We start from the raw sequence: 20251 nt of genomic DNA on the forward strand, positions 1-20251 counted from the left end.
TGTTACCCCAGGTGGGCTTTTTCTTTTTATTCTACCCCTGAAAATCAATGTTTTAATTAAATTGCACCAATTTTAACCAGCACATCATTATTTCCAAAATCCCTTGTTCTGACTAAAAAGTCAGAAGCACGAAATAACTTTTTTGCAACCTAAACATTGTTATTAGCCTCAGAGTTGTTTTAAAATTCTGTTATACTGTCACTGAAAGGATTTAAGAGATTAAAAAACTCTGCTGGGAAAGATCAGTGATTCTAAATTTGGGGCCTTCTTAGTTTCCTCTGTGCCAGGTAACACTTTTGCCCTATATCTCTCAAGGTTAATATAATGTTAAGTACTTCATATTGCTAATAAGTAGGCCTTTTCCTTTGTGCTTAACATGTTCCTTGAATGGGTGCAAGTGCTGGCTTCTCTTTTTTTGTAGGTGTCAGTGCCATTGAAGTGGTTGTGGAGCATGGCCTGGCTACCCCAGAAGGACTAACAGTTGACTGGATAGCAGGCAACATATACTGGATAGACAGCAATCTGGACCAAATCGAAGTGGCCAAACTAGATGGTTCCTTAAGAACTACACTCATAGCAGGAGCTATGGAACACCCCAGGGCCATCGCTTTGGACCCAAGATATGGGTAAAGAAGTTTCCCTTTCACAGATTCACTTTGGCATAAAAAATAATCTTTCAAATTAATACTGAATTCAATTATCTCATAAATTATGAGTCATAGTGCTTATTTTGTGCATGTAAATATGTGTGTATATATACTTGTGCATAGTTGTGTATATATGTGTGTGTTTATATGTACATATACAGTTATATACATACATAATTGTGTGTGTACGTATATCTATATATATATATATATATATAGCTATAAATATAGATATATCTCAACCAGTTTTAGTTTGTTACCATGAATTTTGTTATAGGATTGCTTACATAGGTACTTTTAGAGGATAGAACTTTTTTTTCTAAATGTGGGCATTCAGCCTTTTTGGAAGCTATTGTAACTCTATTTTGAAGCAGTAATTTCATGAATTTCTTTTTGACCTGCCAAAGAGATGCTGTAATTGTTTCTAAGGGTTGCAAACCACAGTCTTTGGTCTGAACAGTCACCGATGTTAACCACCTCACCCTGTATCTGTATTGGTATTTGTATATACTTGGAGTTAGTTTGAAAGAATATTAGAATAAGGTTGAAAGAGTCCAGTATTGAGATGCTAACTACTGGGATATTTGAAGGACAAGACACATGATTCTGGAAAACAAGGTCAAATGTATAATTCAGGTCATTGCCCCCACTGTTTCCCTCTGTTCCTTTGTGAAAGAGCAGAAGAGAGACAGTGGATTTGGAGCTGGAAAACAAGGGTTCCAGCTCTGCTCAGTCATTTATCCTCTGGGAAACCTACTCAAGTGTATTGTCTTCCCTTAGATTTCAGTTTTCTCTTTTGTAAATCAGGGATAATAATTTCTTTATAATTAGGTTGTTTTGAGGATCTGGGAAAATGTGGAAGATAATATATAACTCATCTACATGGGAATGCTTTGCTCTTGCAGTTAATTGTTTATTTCTTTGGTAATTATTTCATTAATCCAAAATCACTGTCAAGTCTAAAGGATGGTAGAAAGGAAATTTTTTTTGGCTCTGTACCTTTAAGTAATACAAAGTCTAGGGAGGACCAAGGTGAGGGGGGAGTCAGCCAGGAGGGACTTTAATGAGATGAAGAAGAGAGAAAAGGGAGCCTGTGTTTAAGTCAGCTTCCTGGCCCACACTCTCTGCTTTGTGCCCTGGTTTATGCCCAAGACCCAGAAATCAATAGATTGGGAAGTCTGTTTGTTTTCCTTTTCCTCAATTCAAATACAGAAATTAAAGGGACAAGGCAGCTTGTCTAGACCAAGGCTCCAAACTGGCAACTCTCATTGCTGTGTTTGTTTTACCTTCCACAGAGTTTGAAATTTATTTGAATTAGTTGCCAAAATTTAAAAGATTGAAAGATTTTGTATACAACTCTGGATTTCTGGCTTCTTTCAAAAAAGTAGGGAGATCTGGCCACAATCAACAGAGCAGCAATTGTATCTTTTTTTTCTTTTTTTAACATCTTTATTGGAGTATAATTGCTTTACAATGGTGTTAGTTTCTGCTTTATAACAAAGTGAATCAGCTATACATATACATACATCCCCATATCCCCTCCCTCTTGCATCTCCCTCCCATCCTCCCTATCCCACCCCTCTAGGTGGTCACAAAGCACTGAGCTGATCTCCCTGTGGCTATGTGGCTGCTTCCCACTAGCTATTTTACATTTGGTAGTGTATATAAGTCCATGCCACTATGAAGAACAGTATGGAGATTCCTTAAAAAACTAAAAATAGAACTACCATATGAGCCAGCAATCCCACTACTGGGCATATACCCTGAGAAAACCACAATTCAAAAGACACATGCACCCCAATGTTCGTAGCAGCACTATTTACAATAGCCAAAACATGGAAGCAACCTAAGTGTCCATCGACAGATGAATGGAAAAGAAGATGTGGCACATATATACAATGGAATATTACTCAGCCATAAAAAGAAACGAAATTGAGTTATTTATAGTGAGGTGGATGGACCTAGAGACTGTCATACAGAGTGAAGTAAGGCAGTTGTATCTTCTAGCCTGGAGGTATGTCCTCCAGTTTACATGGTTTACACTTTGCCCATTTCACTCATTACCTCCTGTAATAACAGTTCACTAGGAAGAGGTCATCTGTGTCTAATGAAAAATTCCCTTTTTCAAACAGACTCTCCCTGAGGTTATGAGTAGATTACCAATCTTGACCCTTTACTTCCCACAGAGGTCCATCATCAACAGAGGTTTTTACCCTCAGTGTAACAGCTACTGGTGTGAACTTTTCACCTATTAGACCTATCTACGTTGTACCAGCACCGTATCTGCATGAGAAACTTTCTGTATAAGGGAAAGTGGTATTTTGGAGAAAGTTGTAATTTTAGCAAGTATACCAACATGGTAGGAGAACTGCTTCCCAAAAAAAACAAATGGCACACAGAGAGAAATAAAACAAAAAAATAAAACAGGTGTATAAAAATCTTGAAAATAGTCTGATCAAGCAAAGCAGTAGGTCTGGGAATTGAAGCTTCTTTTCCTATAGCTTGGAACTGACAATGCTTAGAATAAACTTATTTATCTCAGCTTGTTTGGGGAATAGCCAACCTGAGAAGAGAAAAAGAAAACAGAAATGCAAAAGACACACAACCCACAAATGCTATTTAAATGAAAATATCAGGCACTATTTCAGTGGTATAAGGGGATTTCCAGAAGTAAAATATTCTCTAAGAGTTGAAAGTGAGTATAGAAAGCTAGTCTCTGAGGAAGGAAAACTTGATAATGCTTCTGAGAAAGTTGATGTCCTCCATTGCTACTACGAAATTGTGAGGCTAATTAAGATAATTACAGTGGTAATAATTTTATTTAATGGGTGAAGAAATAACACTTGTAAAATTGTTCCTGGTGTAAATGACCAAAGTTCAAATGGCAGTACCAATTCACTAACTCTAGGAATAAATTAAAAGTTTGACAGTTTTGGGTATCATATGATATGACAGAATTTTTATTATTAAAAAGTATTTTATAAAGGATTGATATGGTTAAATATGAGGTTCATGTAAATACCTTTACAGCCCAGTTGTAAATTTAAATTTAAAATGTAGCAATTAAATTTTAAAAATGTAGTGCAAATATTAAAATTTATTTTCAGGTTTATTGGATATTTTGGTGAAAAGTTTATAGACTTTTTAAACATTGGACCTTTTATAAAGTAGGCTGAGAGACTAGTAAAAATAAGTATTCCCCTATTTCTCACATTATTGATGAAATAGGTAAGAAAGCTGTGAATCAAAATTATAGGAGCTCCAAAGACATTTAAACTTTTTTTGAAAATTTTTATTTTAGGATAAACCCACCGGATAATTTTTTGAGAAATGTAGTTTGTGTAAATGCTATTACCTTTCCTACTAGATCATAAGCTTTCTGATGGCAGAGTTGCTTTCATGTCTATGAAATCCTTCACTGCTCTTGATATATATAATTGTGCTCAGTAAGTGCTTGTTCAGTAAATTAATGCATATGAATAGACCTTTATTTTACATGAAACTTACTGGAATTCAAGGATACACCTTAAAGAGTGAAGTATACAGTAAAATACGCTAATGGGCAATACTATCATCTTTGACAATAATGAAGGAAAAAGTTTGCAACCAGCCACTTTGTTCCCTCAGCACAGCTGAGAAAAAAAGCAGGCGATAACATTAACCCCATAAAACATGTTTACATCACATGATCTTCTGAAGCAGTCAAGGCCTTGTGACCTTTTTTTAACAAATCTCAAAAAAAGAAATGTTTCAATCAACACTTTGCTTCCTCATCATAGAATCCACAGACCTTCATTTTACATTATAAGACATGTTTGCTATCATATCACATTCCTTCAATATTCTGGGTTTTGACCCAGTGTCCCAAGTGATAAGTTATTCCAAGATGTTAAATTGGGAATCTTAGGGAGGAGCTATTTTTCTTTCATTCCATTTTAAAGGAATACACTTATTGCTGAGGTGACCTGAAAGAGTACATGAATCTCCTCTAAACATCAAGCTTATTATTAGGGAGTAACAAGCACCAGGGAGTTCAGAATCTACAGGGTACTCACTTCAGTTCTTGAACATTCATTGCCTTTATGCTCCTGTAACTGCATGGTGTCTTCTTGCTTCTTTGCTGGTATTTAGTTTTCACTTGTCATAATAAATGGACTCTGCTATAACCATTGCAGCTGATGAAAGCAGATATAGTAATTGTGAAGATTAGTGAGACATCTAAATAAAATTTTAATTTTATCTGGGAGCGTTTCTAAATGAAACTAATAACATTGTTGGTTTCAGAAGGCCTAAAGATTATAGATAACCTCTTTTTTGTTTTGCCAAGATCCTTTATTTTCACCTTCTGCATCTTGACCTGATAGATTATAATAGCTCTTTCATGCCCATAATGGTGCAAGTTGTTCATGGTCCATTTACCCAATTTAACCCTGATACAGACTAACCTGTGAATGCAGGAACTATAGAATCAGTAGACTGTAGTCTCTTTTTTAAAAGCAATCATGGTTGAACATTTCCATACGTCCTGTAAGAAGGGATACTCAGTCTTTGTATACCTGAAGAAATAATGCAGTCATTGAAATGCTAATACATTTTAACCATAAAAAGAAAGTAATAAGGGAAAAATGATTCTTTTAAAATACCACAAAGTGTACAAAAGAGTGCCTAGAATTTTATGAAACAATGATCCTTGAAATTAACTTTTAAAATTGATTGTTAACTGACTATTGTCAAGGTTAAGAATATTTTTAGGAGAACTAATTCTAGAACATGTATTTTATAAAAAGTGTTGGAAATTTCCCACCTAAATTAAAGAAAGATAGGACTCTAGTGACCACTGCAGAAGAAACAGCTTAATGCTGCTATGTTTAGTGAAGAAATGAAGGGACCACTTATTTTATAATTCCTCAGAGTGTCCCAAGCCATACATTTTTGTCCACTAGAAACATGCATTTGAAAGTCTACAGTGTCTATTTCTGGTAAACCTACATATAGAGAATGCAGAATTGCAGGGTTACTTATATGCATGTTGGGAATTGCTGCAACCACATAAGGCAGAAGAAAGTAGAAAGTTAAGAGAGACACCGATTCTCTATTTGTTATACAGGCAAAAGACAGTGTTTCAGAAGTCTTTGGGTCATCAATCCAGTGTGTGGAGTACAGTGTTCTCTACATCTAGTGGGATCTTATCCACAGATACTCAGACTATCTATGACTCGCAAATTCACTGTGTTTGTTTTCAGGGATTATTTTTCCTAATCTTTTTCAAACTTGCAAATCTCTCTACTTTACCTTGTTTGTCAAGATATCATCATAAATTTAATTGATGCTAGGTTGGTCTTGTTTCTTCAAATAATATTAATTTTTTAATGTTACGTTTAAAGGGAAGCTGATAAGTAACAACCTGGTGTCAGTGAAAAGTTGTGTGCATCCAAAGTTAAATTTGAAGTGAGACACATAATTCATTTCATATTCATCATTTTCAAGAAAGGCATTCAACTACTTAACGAAATAACCTACCAGCTTTATATTAATTAACCTTTGTTTTATTTTTTATTTAATTAGCAACAGATTACATATGATAACTTATAAGCAATATATAGTACTGATATTTCCAGATAATTCGCACTTTCTCATACAAAACAATCCTATTCTTAAACTTTAGTCTTTTCAGAAAAAGATCCCCAACAATAAGATTTTACAAATGTTCTCTGGTACATTTTTAAAAATTATCTATTTACTTAATTTTGGGTTAGTTAAACTTTTAAACTTTTATTTTAGAAATTTTTAAATACACAAAATAAAAGGAATTGTAAAATAAATTCCCTCGTATCTATCACCCAGCTTCAACAATTATCAATATATTGTCCTCTGATATATTAATGTTCATCTTTATTCTTCCCCAACAGTTTATGTAACTTATTCAAATATTTGGTGGTTAAACAATGAATGATTTAGATATTGTTTTTGTGGATATACTCCCACCACCAGAGCTATGGAAACTCCTAAAGATGCTAATGAAGCAAAAACTTTTTTTTTTTAATATAAACTCATTTTTTAAGAGCTATTCTGTGAGATAAACCTATTCTATGACCTACTCCTCTGAATTTTTTTCTCATGGCTTTGACTCATGCTCACTTTGTAAAACTAATCTACCTTCACATACATGCTGTTGTAACATTTAAACATTGACATTAGTATTAATTCTCATTCTTTCTCTCCCTGTGTGTGTGTGTGTGTCTGTCTCTCTCTCCATTTCTTTAATAGTTTGGAATGCCTTTGAATTTTGCCTTTAAAAGAATATTCTCTGTGAATATGTGTGTGGATGCTTGTGTAAACACAAATGTTGCTATGTGCTAGCCATTCTGTGTGCTAAATTGTTTACATCCATTACCTCATCAAATACTCGGATCAGTGGTACTATTAGAGTTTTTATTTACAGATGAGCAAAAGGAGGCTGAGATTAAGTACGCTAGAATCAGTGACAGATCAAAAATTTGATTGCAAGCTTGTCTGATACAAAAACATATGCACTGCCACCATTCAATGCTGACACAATTATTTAATGACATTTTTTGAAGGTCTAGTACTTAAGTTGTATGGGAACCTACTCATCAAGAAGGTCAATATCTTCTTGCCCACACATGCCTTTAGCGCACATACTTACTAAATTCTATAATGTTTTGTATTGTCTTCCAATCATTTCATATTTGTAATTCCCATATCCTATAAGAGATTATATACCTCTCAAAAATTGAAGTCATAATGAACACTTAGTTTACATCACTCCACATTTCCTTAAATGGATATAATAAATTTTTTAAAAGAGAAGAAAGTTTGAATTGCATTTTGAATTTTGTTTCAGGGAATTGTTTCATTTTTCCAAGATATCCACCAAATTCATATACCTAAGGATCATTCATAGTAATGGAAGAATTGCAAAATAGCAAGGCTATATACAATTATAATGAAAACAAATTTATGTTTACCAGTAACTTTACCACTTCTGACCAAAATGTTGTCAGAACTGATAATAGGAAAATTTGTTGGACTGTCGCTGTCTCTCCAGTTCTTTGCATTTTCCCTACCCAAATCTCATGCTGTCCATTGGGTTGGTTCTATTACCAAGGTAGAGAAGGCAACTACCATTTATTGATTACCAAACATGTTCCTACTCCAGTACCAGATGCTTTCCCTTTGTTATTTTATTTAGTGACATGATATTAAAGAGTTAGATGTTAAAAGCATGAGAACAGAAGTTAAGCTATCCAGTTTCCCAATTCCATCTGCCACTTGCTGGCCATATAACCTGGTCAAGTAATTTAACTTCTCTAAGCTTGTTTTCTCATCTGTAAAACATGGATAACTTTAGCCATGGCCTCATGGTGGATTAAATGAGATAATCTATATAAAGCTCTGAAAATAGTATTTAACGTATAACACTCAAACATTAGCTAGTTGTAATAATTGTGGAATTGTTGTGTAACTATATTATAATACTATAGAAACATGCATCAGCAGTTTAGGCCACAGTCAATGAAACAAACTATCTATTACCTAATAGCCTTAGAAATCAAATGCACAACATGAAACACTTGATGCCTATAGTGTGGAACTGTTTATACACCATGAATTTGTAGAGTTACAAGTAGTATTTAGTAAAAAATAAATTGTATTATAACACTTGCATGTTGGTATAAATCAAAATATATGATATCCTTCTGTTTCTCCTCGGTACCCTGTCATATGACCTGTTCCATTCATGTGACTCTAAATATCATCTCCATGCAGAATACTTTCAAATTCATGTCTCCAACTCTGCCACCTTCACTGAACTTCACCTTGGTGTATCACACAGGTTCCTGGAAATCTCCTTTTTTATGTCTTAACATCTCAAGATCCAAAAATTCAAAACTAAACTTTCAGTTGCTATCCACACCCATGCACACTCAATTCCCAGCTCTTAAAATCTGTTTCTCTTCCATTTTTCCCATTTCACTTAATGGATTTCCTGCACACCCTCTGTCTGTCCTTACTCTGAGTATGCCAAAACAAGAAACTGACAGTCATCCATGATTCTGTTCTCTACTTCATTCCCTACATCCAATTATCATTTAGTCCTGGCACTTAGTTCTACCTCCAAAATATTCCTGGAATCCATTCACTTCACTGCTATCACCATATCCCAAACCACTACCATCTTTGCCTGGTCCTTTAAAATAACCACCTGATGTACCCATTCTCCTGCCTCTCTATAATCCACTTGTATATGATATCATGTTTCTCCCCTGCTTAAATGTGCTTCTATTCCCTTGGAATAAAATCCCAGGTAATTACCTTACCCTGCAAGATCACCTGCAAGATCACCCTCTTCAACTTCACCTTTCCTCCTCACTGCCCCATTTCTGATACATTGGCCTTATTTCTGTTCCTCAGTCACTCACTTTTCTCCCCCATTAGGGCTTTTGTATCTGCTGTTTGTTTTTCATGTCCTGCTATTTATACTGCTTTCCTCATCTCTCAGATTCAGTGTAAATATTACCTCCTCAAAGTGCTTTCTTTTCCTGATTACCTTCTCTAAGTAGATCACACACCTGCTATTCTCTCTCATAACAAAATTATTCTTGAACATATTTCAGTTGCTGTAATTTTATATTCATGTGTTTATTTAGTCTCTCCCCCACTGGACTATAAGCCCTGTGAGGGTAGATAATGCATCTGTTTCTGTTGTGATTGTTTACTTAGACTTAGTGCCTAGCATGTCATAGGCACTCAATAAATATTTGTGAAATGAATGACTGAAACAAGAGCATTCTTTCCTTTTCTTCAGAATTCTTTTCTGGACAGATTGGGATGCCAACTTTCCTCGCATTGAATCTGCCTCCATGAGTGGTGCTGGGAGAAAAACCATCTACAAAGACATGAAAACAGGGGCTTGGCCTAATGGACTCACTGTGGACCACTTTGAAAAAAGGATAGTTTGGACAGATGCCAGGTTTAGAAAATGATTTTTTCTTTATTTTCTGTTACCTTCCTTGGATAATATTTACAAAATAAAAATTGTTCTCATGTGCATGTATCATGTATACACACATTGACATCAGTGGTGATTTTTGTTTGTTTTCATTATGATGGCTTTTTTAATGTTTTTACAAATCAGATACAGGCCCATAAAATATATTTTATACAATTTTTTTTTCATTTATCTAAATAGTATAAGCATATCACTGGACTATCTGAATGAGTTTTGATATACTACTGATGCATTTCCTTTTCTGTAGGTCAGATGCCATTTATTCAGCCCTCTATGATGGAACAGGCATGATAGAAATCATCCGAGGTCATGAATACCTTTCTCATCCCTTCGCCGTGTCTCTATATGGGAGTGATGTCTATTGGACGGACTGGAGGACCAACACATTGTCAAAAGCCAATAAGTGGACAGGGCAGAATGTCAGTGTGATTCAGAAAACTAGTGCACAGCCATTTGACCTACAGATATACCATCCCAGTCGTCAGCCACAGGGTAAGTGCTTGTTATGAATTAACCACCAGAAATATTTTTACCTTAATCATATAATATTCAAACTGTAAAATAACTTTTGTAAGTTAACAGTTATTAATACTTTATGTATTGTATGATGGACGTGGTGCCAGCCTTCATTTTAATTAGCTCAGGATTTTTTTCTTTGCTTTTTATTTATTTTACACACAAATAGAGAAATCTTAGAAATTAAGTGTTTTAACCCAAGTCCCCCAATTTTTAGTCACTGCTATTGCATCAGTAAAAGATACTGTGGGAAGCTGTGGAATGTCTTCAGATTTGGAGTCTATTACCTAAATATGATCAGTTAATTAAAGGAAGACACCAAGGACACATTTATGTTGGCCCGCAAATGGTCACTGTGCATTATATCGGGAAGAGAGGGAATAGTGTATAATAAAGGATAAACCATCTGCTTTGAGCTTTTCTATTTTAAGAGAATTCAGTTCACATGGACATGTGTGTTACCTATCCCCATGTATTCCACATTTTGGTCAATAGTAATCTCTACCTTGGTTTTGTGATTTCATTTCCTCCACTCAGTCCTTGTCAGAGTAAATTCTAAGCCTCACATTTCTTTTTCTTTCTTTTTTGTTTCTTTTCCCCAGGGTACCATGGCCATTCTGTGTAACATCAGCTCATTCTTTTATACCTCTTACCTGACTCTTCCCCATCATGATATATGTCATAACATATGGAAATCTCATTCCAATGCAAATAGTGTTCCCATTATCATTAGCATATTTTTGTTTGAGACTTATGATACTCAAATGACAAGCTCTTTCTCAAAGAGGATACATTTTCTCCTTTTCTCCCTCTTTCAGTGTAGAGTAAGCAGATCTTACACTTCCTTGGCATTTCTGGTCTTATGGACCGCACTTCAAGACTAATTTTAAATTCATGTGGTATTGTCTTATTTTAGACTTGATTAAAAATACTCACCTCTGTGGTTGAAAAATTCTATGTCTGTCCTGTGTCTTTCTTCAATATTTGGCCTTAATTTTCCCTTGAAACTATTTCTCCTACCAAAATGTCCTCATTGGTAAAATTTTCTGTGCTCTCTCTCTGTGACTTACTCTGATTAAATCTAGTTACCTTTCCAGAAACTAGAAATTTCTCACTTTTAATTTTCTTATATAATTGATCCTTCTTTGTCACATGGGATTTTCTACATACCCTAAATTATGTGAGCAGTCACCTTAATCCTTTCCTATTACCCTTAGCTCCTCTACTCCTTTCATCCTACAGATGTGCAAAGCATGAGAACATTAAAGGGAGAAAACAGCTTAGTCATTTTTGTGCCTAATAAGTATTCAATAAATATACTGGATTTAACTAAATTGAAATAAGGCAATAAATCATGATTCTGACCAGAATATGCCACTAGTACAATAAAAAAGATACTCTTCTCTAAGACATAGAGATTGCCACCAAACACATGAAAGGCTGGTCAACATCACTAATCATTAGAGAAATTCAAATCAAAACCACAATGAGGTATCACCTCACACTGGTCAGAATGGCCATCATCAAAAAATCTACAAACAATAAGTGCTAGAGAGGGTGTGGAGAAAAGGGAAGCCCCTTGCACTGTTGGTGGGAATGTAAAGTGATACAGCCACCATGGAGAACAGTATGGAGGTTCCTTAAAAAACCTAAAAGTAGAACTACCATATGACCCAGCAAGCCCACTACTGGGCATATACCCTAAAAAAACCATAATTCAAAAAGACAAATGCACCCCAATGTTCATTGCAGCACTATTTACAATAGCCAGGACATGGAAGCAACCTAAGTGTCCATTGACAGATGAATGTATAAAGAAGATGTGGCACATATATACAATGGAATATTACTCGGACATAAAAAGAAATGAAATTGAGTTATTTGTAGTGAGGTGGATGGACCTAGAGTCTCTCATACAGAGTGAAGTAAGTCAGAAAGAGAAAAACAAATACAGTATGCTAACATATATATGGAATAATAAAAAAAAAAGGTTCTGATGAACCTAGGGACAGGACAGGAGTAAAGACGCAGAGGTAGAGAATGGACTTGAGGACACAGGGAGGGGGAAGGGTAAGCTGGGACAAAGTGAAAGAATAGCACTGACATATATACACTACCAAATGTAAAATAGATAGCTAGTGGAAGCAGCCACATAGCACAGGGAGATCAGCTTGGTGCTTTGTGACCACCTAGAGAAGTGGAATAGGGAGGGTGGAGGGAGACACAAGAGGGAGGGGATATGGGGATATACATATGCATATAGCTGATTCACTTTGTTATACAGCAGAAACTAACACAACATTGTAAAGCAATTATACTCCAATAAAGATGTTGTGTTAGTGCCTTAAGAACCACTGCCCTAAAGGAAGGAGAAATACATTAAAAGTATTTGGTCAATGGAGTGAAAAGAGCAGATGTACATGCTGAAACTTGACTTCATCTGTACAAAGGGTAGACTGGAGAGAGAGAGAACTACAGTAGGAGACTGAAAGGATGCTACTTCAGTAAATCAGGAGATAGCTGATACCAGGACAGAGAGAATGGTAGAGTTGAGATATACTTAGAGGCAAAGTCAGTAAAACATAGTGATAGAGATTTGTGGAGTAGGGGAGTTTGGGGAGAAAAGGAAAATTTGGGATGTCTTTATTTTTCTGGTTTCTGTAATTGGTTTCACCATCAAAATGTGACATAGAGACTGCATAAAGGAGAGGTCAGCAAAATTTTTCTATGGAAGGCCAGATGGTAAGTGTTTGAGGCCCTATGGGCCATATGGTTTTTGTTGAACTACTCAGCTTGGCTGAGGAAGTGTAACAGCAGTCATATGAAAAATGAACGAGCGTCTCTGTGTTTCAATAACATTTTATTTATGGACAATGAAATGTAAATTTCATATAATTTTCACGTGTTATGAAATGTTATTCTTTATTTTTTTCCTACAAATTAAAAAAGTAACTCATGGACCAGTATTAGCCTGCAGGCCAAAGTTTACTGACAACTGATTTAAAGGATAACCTGAAAACTTACACTTTGGATATATGGAATTTTAGGTACCTCTGGGACATAGTTGAGTATTCAGGGTTATAAAGGCAAGAAGAGTTTGGGCTGGAGCTAGAGCTTTTGTAGTCATTCAATTGTAGGTTGAAGACAAGAAAACAAATGAGATTTCCTAAGAATATTACAGAAAATGAGAAAAGGACAAGGACAGAACCCTGGAGAAAACTAACATTCAAGAGAGAGGCAAGAAGGATGCTGAGAAGAGGGTGGCCAAGGGATTCCAGAACCAAAAGAGAGCACAGTCAAAAAAAGTAAGAGAAAAGTTTCAAGATGACAGTGGCCAAAAATGTTAACTCTTGCAGAGAAGTCAAGAAAGATAAAGACATACAGCACGGTCTTCATTAGATTTGGCAACCTGGAGGACGATCAGCTGTAATTTTATTTAGAACAATTTCAGTGAGATTGTTTGCATATGTCCTAGTGATCTTAAGTATGTCTGAGGCTAGATATTAGTATAAATGTCCAAGTCTTTTTACTAAAAAATATAACTTATTAAACAATAGTACTATATTCTTAAGTAACAAAATGTAAATACAAAGAAAGACAACCTTCATAGCAATCAGCTTAGGAGACCTAGTAATCGAGAGGAAGATTCTGGAGCCAGACTGGTTCACATTCTAGCTTTGTCATATCCTGACAACATGATCATTATATACCTTAATTTTTTCAAATATAAAATTTAATAGTTTAATAAAAATGCATTAGTCTCTTAAAAGCACAGAAGATACCTGGCAAATAGCACGGTATAAGTGTTGTTAAGTAAATGATAGAAAGACAGACAGATGGATGGATGGATGGATGGATAGATAGATAGATTTAGACAGATGGACAATTCTCTTAGTTACTTTGTTTTACTTTTCATCATCCCTCCCCTCACCTTATAAAAGAAGTTGTCTGTAAACATGGAGAAAGTATGAGTTTCTTCTTTAGTATGCACACCTTCTCCCATCCAGTGGGTTCGCCCTCTTTTTCTGTGTCCTCTCTTGGAGCAAAGATTTTTTTTTAACTAATTTATTTTTTTTGAATTATAGTTCACAATATTATGTTAGTTTTATGTGTACAATATAGTGATTTGACATTTATAGAATACATTAAAAATTGGTCACTACAATAAGGCTAATAGCCATCTGTCACCATATAAAGTTATTAAAATATTTATGGCTATATTCCAGATAATATATTTTACACCCAATGACATATATCTTATATCTGTACCTCTTAATCCCCTTCACCTATTGCATCCAAACCCCTGCTCCTGGACCTCTAGCAAATATCACTTTGTTCCCTGTATCTATGACTCTGTTTCTGTTTTGTTTTGTTTGTCTTTATATTTTGTTTTTTAGATTCTACATATAGTAATTTGTTTCTCTGACTTGTTTGACTGAGATCAATACAATATCTTCTAAGTCCATCCATGTTGTTGCAAATGAGAAGATTACATTATTTCTATTACTGAGTCATATTCCATTTTGTATATATACCACATCATCTTTATCCATTCATCTACTGATGGGCACTTAGGTTGCTTCCATATCTTGGCTATTGTAAATAATGCTGCAATGAACATAGGGGTGTATATATCTTTCTGAACTAATGTTTTTATTTTTTTGAATAAACACCTAGAATTAAAATGACTGTATCATATGGTAGTTTTCTTTTATATTTTTTGAGGAACTTTCATACTGTTTTCCATAGAGGTTGCACCAATTAACATGCCTGAAAACAGCTCATGGGGGTTACCTTTTCTTTACATCCTCGCAACACTTTTTATTTCTTGTCTTTGATAATAGCCATTCTGACAGGTGTGAAGTGATATCTCATTGTGGTTTTGATTTGCATTTCCCTGATGATTAGTGATGTTGCACACCTTTTCATGTACCTATTGGCCATCTGCATGTCTTCCTTGGAAAAATGTATATTCACAACTTCTGCCCATTTTCCAGTCAGATTGTTGGTTTGATATTGAGTTCTATGAGTTCTTTATATACTTTTGATATTAAACCTTATCAGATATATGACTTGCAAATATTTTCTCTCATTTGATAGGTTGCCTTTTTGTTTTGTTGATGGTTTCCTTTGTTGTGCAGAAGGTTTTTAGTTTGATATAGTCCCATTTGTTTATTTTTGCTTTTGTTGCCGTTGCCTGAGGAGACAGATGCAAAAAAAATATATTGCTGAACCCAGAGTCAAAGAGCACACTGCATATATTTTCTTCTAATAGTGCTATGATTTCAGGCTTTACATTTAACTTTTTAATCCATTTTGAGGCAATTTCTGTTTATGGTGTAAGAAAGTGGTCCCATTTCATTCTTTTCCAAATGGCTGTCCAGTTTCCCCAAAACCACTTATAGAAGTGATTGTTTTTTCCCCACTGTATATTCTTGGCTCCTTTGTTGTAAGTAAATTGACCATATGAGTGTGGGCTTATTTCTAAGCTCTTCATTCTATTCCGTTGATCTCACGGTCTGTTTTGTGCCAGTACCATACAGTTTTGATTACTATAGATTTGTAGTATAGTTTGAAATCAGGGAGTGTGATACTTTTAGCTTTGTTCTCTTTTCTTGAGATTGCTCTGTTTGAGATCTTTTTTGGTCTCATACAAATTTTAGGACTATTTGTCCCACTTCTGTGAAAAATGTCATTGGTATTTTGATAGAGGTTGCATTGAATTTTTAGATTGCTATGGATAGTATGGACATTTTATCAATATTAATTCTTCCAATCCATGAGCATGGTATATCTTTCTATGTATTTGTGTCATCTTCAGTTTCTTTCATCAGTGTCTTATAGTTCTCAGTGTACAGGTTCTTTATTCTTTGGTTAAGTTTAGATCTAGGTATTTTATTATTTTTGATACAATTGTTATCGAGATTGTTTTCTTAAATTCTCTTTCTGCTAGTTTGTTATTAGTATATAGAAAGACAGATTTGGGTATATTAATTTTGAATCCTACAACTTTGCTGAATTCATATGAGTTCTAATTGTCTTTTGGTGGAATCTTTAGGGTTATACTATATATAAGTATATATATGTATTTATATATATTTATATATATACATATATTTCTATATATTACTATATATAACTAAATTCTATATATATAATATATAGAAATACTATACATGTGGTGTATTACTATATAAACGTATATATAGTTATAGACTGTACATAGTATCATATCATCTGAAAACAGTGACAGTTTTACTTCTTCCTTTTCAACTTGAATATTTTTATCTCTTTTCCTTGTCTGATTGCTGTGGCTAGGACTTCCAATATTATGTTGAATAAAAGTGACAATAGTGGGCATCCTTGTCTTACTCATGATCTTAGAGGAAAAACTTTCAGCTTTAAACCCATTGAGTATTGTGTTAGCTGTGGTTTTGTCATATATGGCTTTTATTATATTGAGGTATGTTCCCTCTATACCCACTTATTTGAAAGTTTTTATCATAAATAGATATTGAATTTTGTCAAATGCTTTTTCTACATCTATTGAGATGATCATTTTATTTTTATCTTTGATTTTGTTAATGTGAAATTTTATATTGATTGAGTTTACAGTTATTGAACCATTCTTGCAACCCTAGGATAAATCCCACTTGATCAAGGTGTATAATTCTTTTAGTATATTGTTGGATTCAGTTTACTAATACTTTTGAGGATATTTCCATGATCATCAAGGATATTGGCCTGAAATTTTCTTTTCTTATCTGGTCTTGGTCTTTATCTGGTCTTGGTAATCTGTCTTTATCTTGGTCAGGGTAATGTTGGACTCATAGAATGAATTTGGAAGTGTTCTTTCTTCTTCATTTTTTTTGGAATAGTTTGTGATTGAAGATATTAATTTTTTAAATGTTTGGTAGAATTCTCCTGTGAAGCTGTCTTTTCCTGGAGTTTTGTTTTTTGGGAGATTTTTTATTACTGGTTCACTTTCATTACTAGTGATTGGTCTATTCAAATTTTCTATTTCTTCCTGGTTCAGTCTTAGAAGATTGCATGTTTCTAGGAATTTATCCATTTTTTTTAGGTTGTCCAATTCTTTGGTGCATAATTGTTCCCAATAATCTCATGACCCTTTGTATTTCTGTGGTGTAAGTTGTAACTTAACTTCTCTTCTTTCATTTCTGATATTATTTATTTGGGCATTTTCTGTTTTCATCCTGATGAGTGTGGCTAAAGGTTTATCAATTTTGTTTCTGTAATCCAAGAACCAGCTCTTAGTTTGATTGATTTTTTACATTAAAAAAATCTTCTCAATTTATTTCTACTCTGATCTTTATTATTTCCTTCTTTCTACCAACTTTGGGCTTTGGTTGTTTGTTTTTTTCTAGTTCCTTTAGGTATAAGGTTAGATTGTTTATTTGAAATTTTTAAATATTTTCTAGGTAAGCCTGTGTTATTATTAACTTCCCCTTTAGAACTGCTTTTGCTGTACCCCATAGATTTTGGAATGTTTTGTTTCCATTTGTCTCAAGGTATTTTTTTATTTCCTCTTTGATTTCTTTGTTGAACCATTGACTATTCAGAAGCACATTGTTCAGCCTCCACGTGTTTGTGTTTTTTTCCAGTTTTCTTCTTGTAATCAACTTTTAGCTTCATATATTTTCATTTGGAAAATATGATTTTAATTTTCTTAAATTTATTGAGACTTGTTTTTTGGCCTAACATGTGATCTATGGAGGATGTTCCTTGTGCACTTGAAAAGAATATGTATTCTGCAGTTTGGGGATGGCGCATTTCTGTATATATCTATTAAGTCCATCTACACTAAACTGTCATCTTAGGCCAATGTTTCCTTATTGACTTCCTGTCTGGATGGTCTATCCATTGATGTAACTGGGGTGTTAAAGTCCCCTACTATTATTGTGTTACTGTCAGTGTCTCCATTTATGTCTGTTAATATATGCTTTATGTATATAGGCACTCCTACTTTTGGTGCATAGATATGTACAAGTGTTATATCCTCTTGCTGTATTGATCTCTTTGTCATATGTAATGTCCTTTTCCTTTTGTTACAGTCTTTCTTTTAATGTCTGTTTCATCTGATATGAGTATTGCTACCCAACTTTCTTTTTGTTTCCATACACTTGGAATATCTTTTTCAATACCTTCACTTTCAGTCTGCATGTGTATTTAGATCTGAATTTTGTCTCTTATTTTTTTTATTTTTTTGCGGTACACAGGCCTCTCACTGTTGTGGCCTCTCCCGTTGTGGAGCACAGGCTCCAGACGTGCAGGCTCAGCAGCCATGGCTCACAGACCTAGTCGCTCCACAGCATGTGGGATCTTCCCCGACCAGGGCACGAACCTGTGTCCCCTGCATCGGCAGGCAGACTCTCAACCACTGCACCACCAGGGAAGCCCTGAAGTTTGTCTCTTGTAGGCAGCAAACATAAGGGTCTAGGGTATTTTTATCCATTCAGTCACCCTATGTCTTTTGATTGGGGAGTATTTAGTCCATTTACATTTAAAGTATTGATAGGTATGTACTTGCTGCCATTTCGTTGTTTTTTGGTTGTTTTTGTAGTTCTCTGTTCAAGTCTTCTTTTTTTCTCTTCCCTTGTGATTTCATGACTCCTTTAGTGCTATTTTTATATTTCTTTGTCTTGATTTTTTGTACATCTGTTATAGGCTTTCGGTTTCTGGTTACCATGTCATTCATATATAACAATATATTTATTTAGCAGTCTATTTTAAAGTTGCTGGCAGCTTAGTTCAACACATTCTAAAAGCACTACATTTTTACTCCACTGCCTGATATTTTATGTTCTTGACATCACATTTTACATCTTTCTATTTTCTATCTCTCTTAACTATTGATATTTTAGATATAGATGATTTCTACTACTTTTGTATTTTAACCTTCATACTAGCTTAATAGGTTGTTTATTCACTGCCTTTACTGTATGTTTGCCTTTACCTGTGAGACTTCATTTTCATAATTTTCCTGTTCCTAGTTACAGCCTTTTCTTTTCCATTTAAAGATGTCCCTTTATCATGTCTTGTAAGGCCAATTTAGTGGTGAAAAACTCCTTTATCTTTTGCTTATCTGGGAAACTCTTTATTTCTCTTTAAATTCTTTTTTTTTTTAATAAATTTATTTATTATTTTTGGCTGCATTGGGCCTTTGTTTCTGCACACGGGCTTTCTCTAGTTGTGGCCAGTAGGGGCTACTCTTCATTGCATTGCACGGGCCTCTCATTGCAGTGGCTTCTCTTGTTGTGGAGCACAGGCTCCAGGAGTGTGGGCTTCAGTAGTTGTGGCACGTGGGCTCTAGAGTGCAGGCTCAGTATTTGTGGCATACTGGCTTAGTTGCTCTGCAGCATGTGGGATCTTCCCAGACCCGGGATCAAACCTGTGTCCCCTGCATTGGCAGGCGGATTCTTAACCACTGTGCCACCAGGGAATTTGGCCTAATCAGTTGTTTTTATCTTGCTGGTTTTAAGATTCTTTCTTTATCTTGAACTTTTGACATTTTAATTATAATATATCTTATTGTGGGTCTTTTACGGTTCATCTTGTTGGGATTCTCTGTGCTTCCTGAAATTGGATGTCTATTTCTTTAACCAGGTTAGGAAATTTTCAGCCATTTATTCTTCACATAGGTTTTCTGTCTCTCTCTCTTTTCTTTTTCTGGGACCCTATAATGTGATTATTTGTATGCTTGATGTTGTTCTACAGATCCCTTAAACTATTCTCATATATATATGTATGTGTTCTTTTTCTTTTTGCTGTTCTGATTGGGTGATTTCCACTATGCTATCTTCCAGATCCCTGATCTGTTCTGCATTCTCTTATTGGCTGTTGATTCCCTATAATGTATGTTTCTTTTCAGTTGTTTTTTCTGTTCTGATTTTTTTAAAAATATTTTCTATCCCTTTGTTGAAGTACTTACTGAGTTCATCCATTCTTCTCCCAAGTTCAGTGGGCATATTTATGGCTATGACTTTGAACTCATCTGATAAATTGCTTATCTCTGTTCCATTTAGTTCTTTTTCTG

The 20251-nt window shown here is 34.7% G+C and overlaps 1 protein-coding gene across 1 annotated transcript in view; it reads left to right on the forward strand.

Annotated features, from left to right (window-relative positions):
* Positions 1-20251, forward strand: part of LRP1B (LDL receptor related protein 1B) — a gene marked incomplete at its 5' end in the record, with an annotated part of 1013530 nt that overhangs the window by 366286 nt on the left and 626993 nt on the right. Inside the window, 3 exons of the mRNA XM_007453725.1 lie at positions 422-626; positions 9478-9642; positions 9929-10173. Of these exons, the coding sequence (XP_007453787.1) occupies positions 422-626; positions 9478-9642; positions 9929-10173 (615 nt within the window). The remainder of the gene's footprint in view (positions 1-421; positions 627-9477; positions 9643-9928; positions 10174-20251) is intronic.

This window comes from Lipotes vexillifer, unplaced genomic scaffold, assembly GCF_000442215.2.
Source record: "Lipotes vexillifer unplaced genomic scaffold, Lipotes_vexillifer_v1.1 scaffold606, whole genome shotgun sequence".
NCBI lineage: Eukaryota > Metazoa > Chordata > Mammalia > Artiodactyla > Lipotidae > Lipotes > Lipotes vexillifer.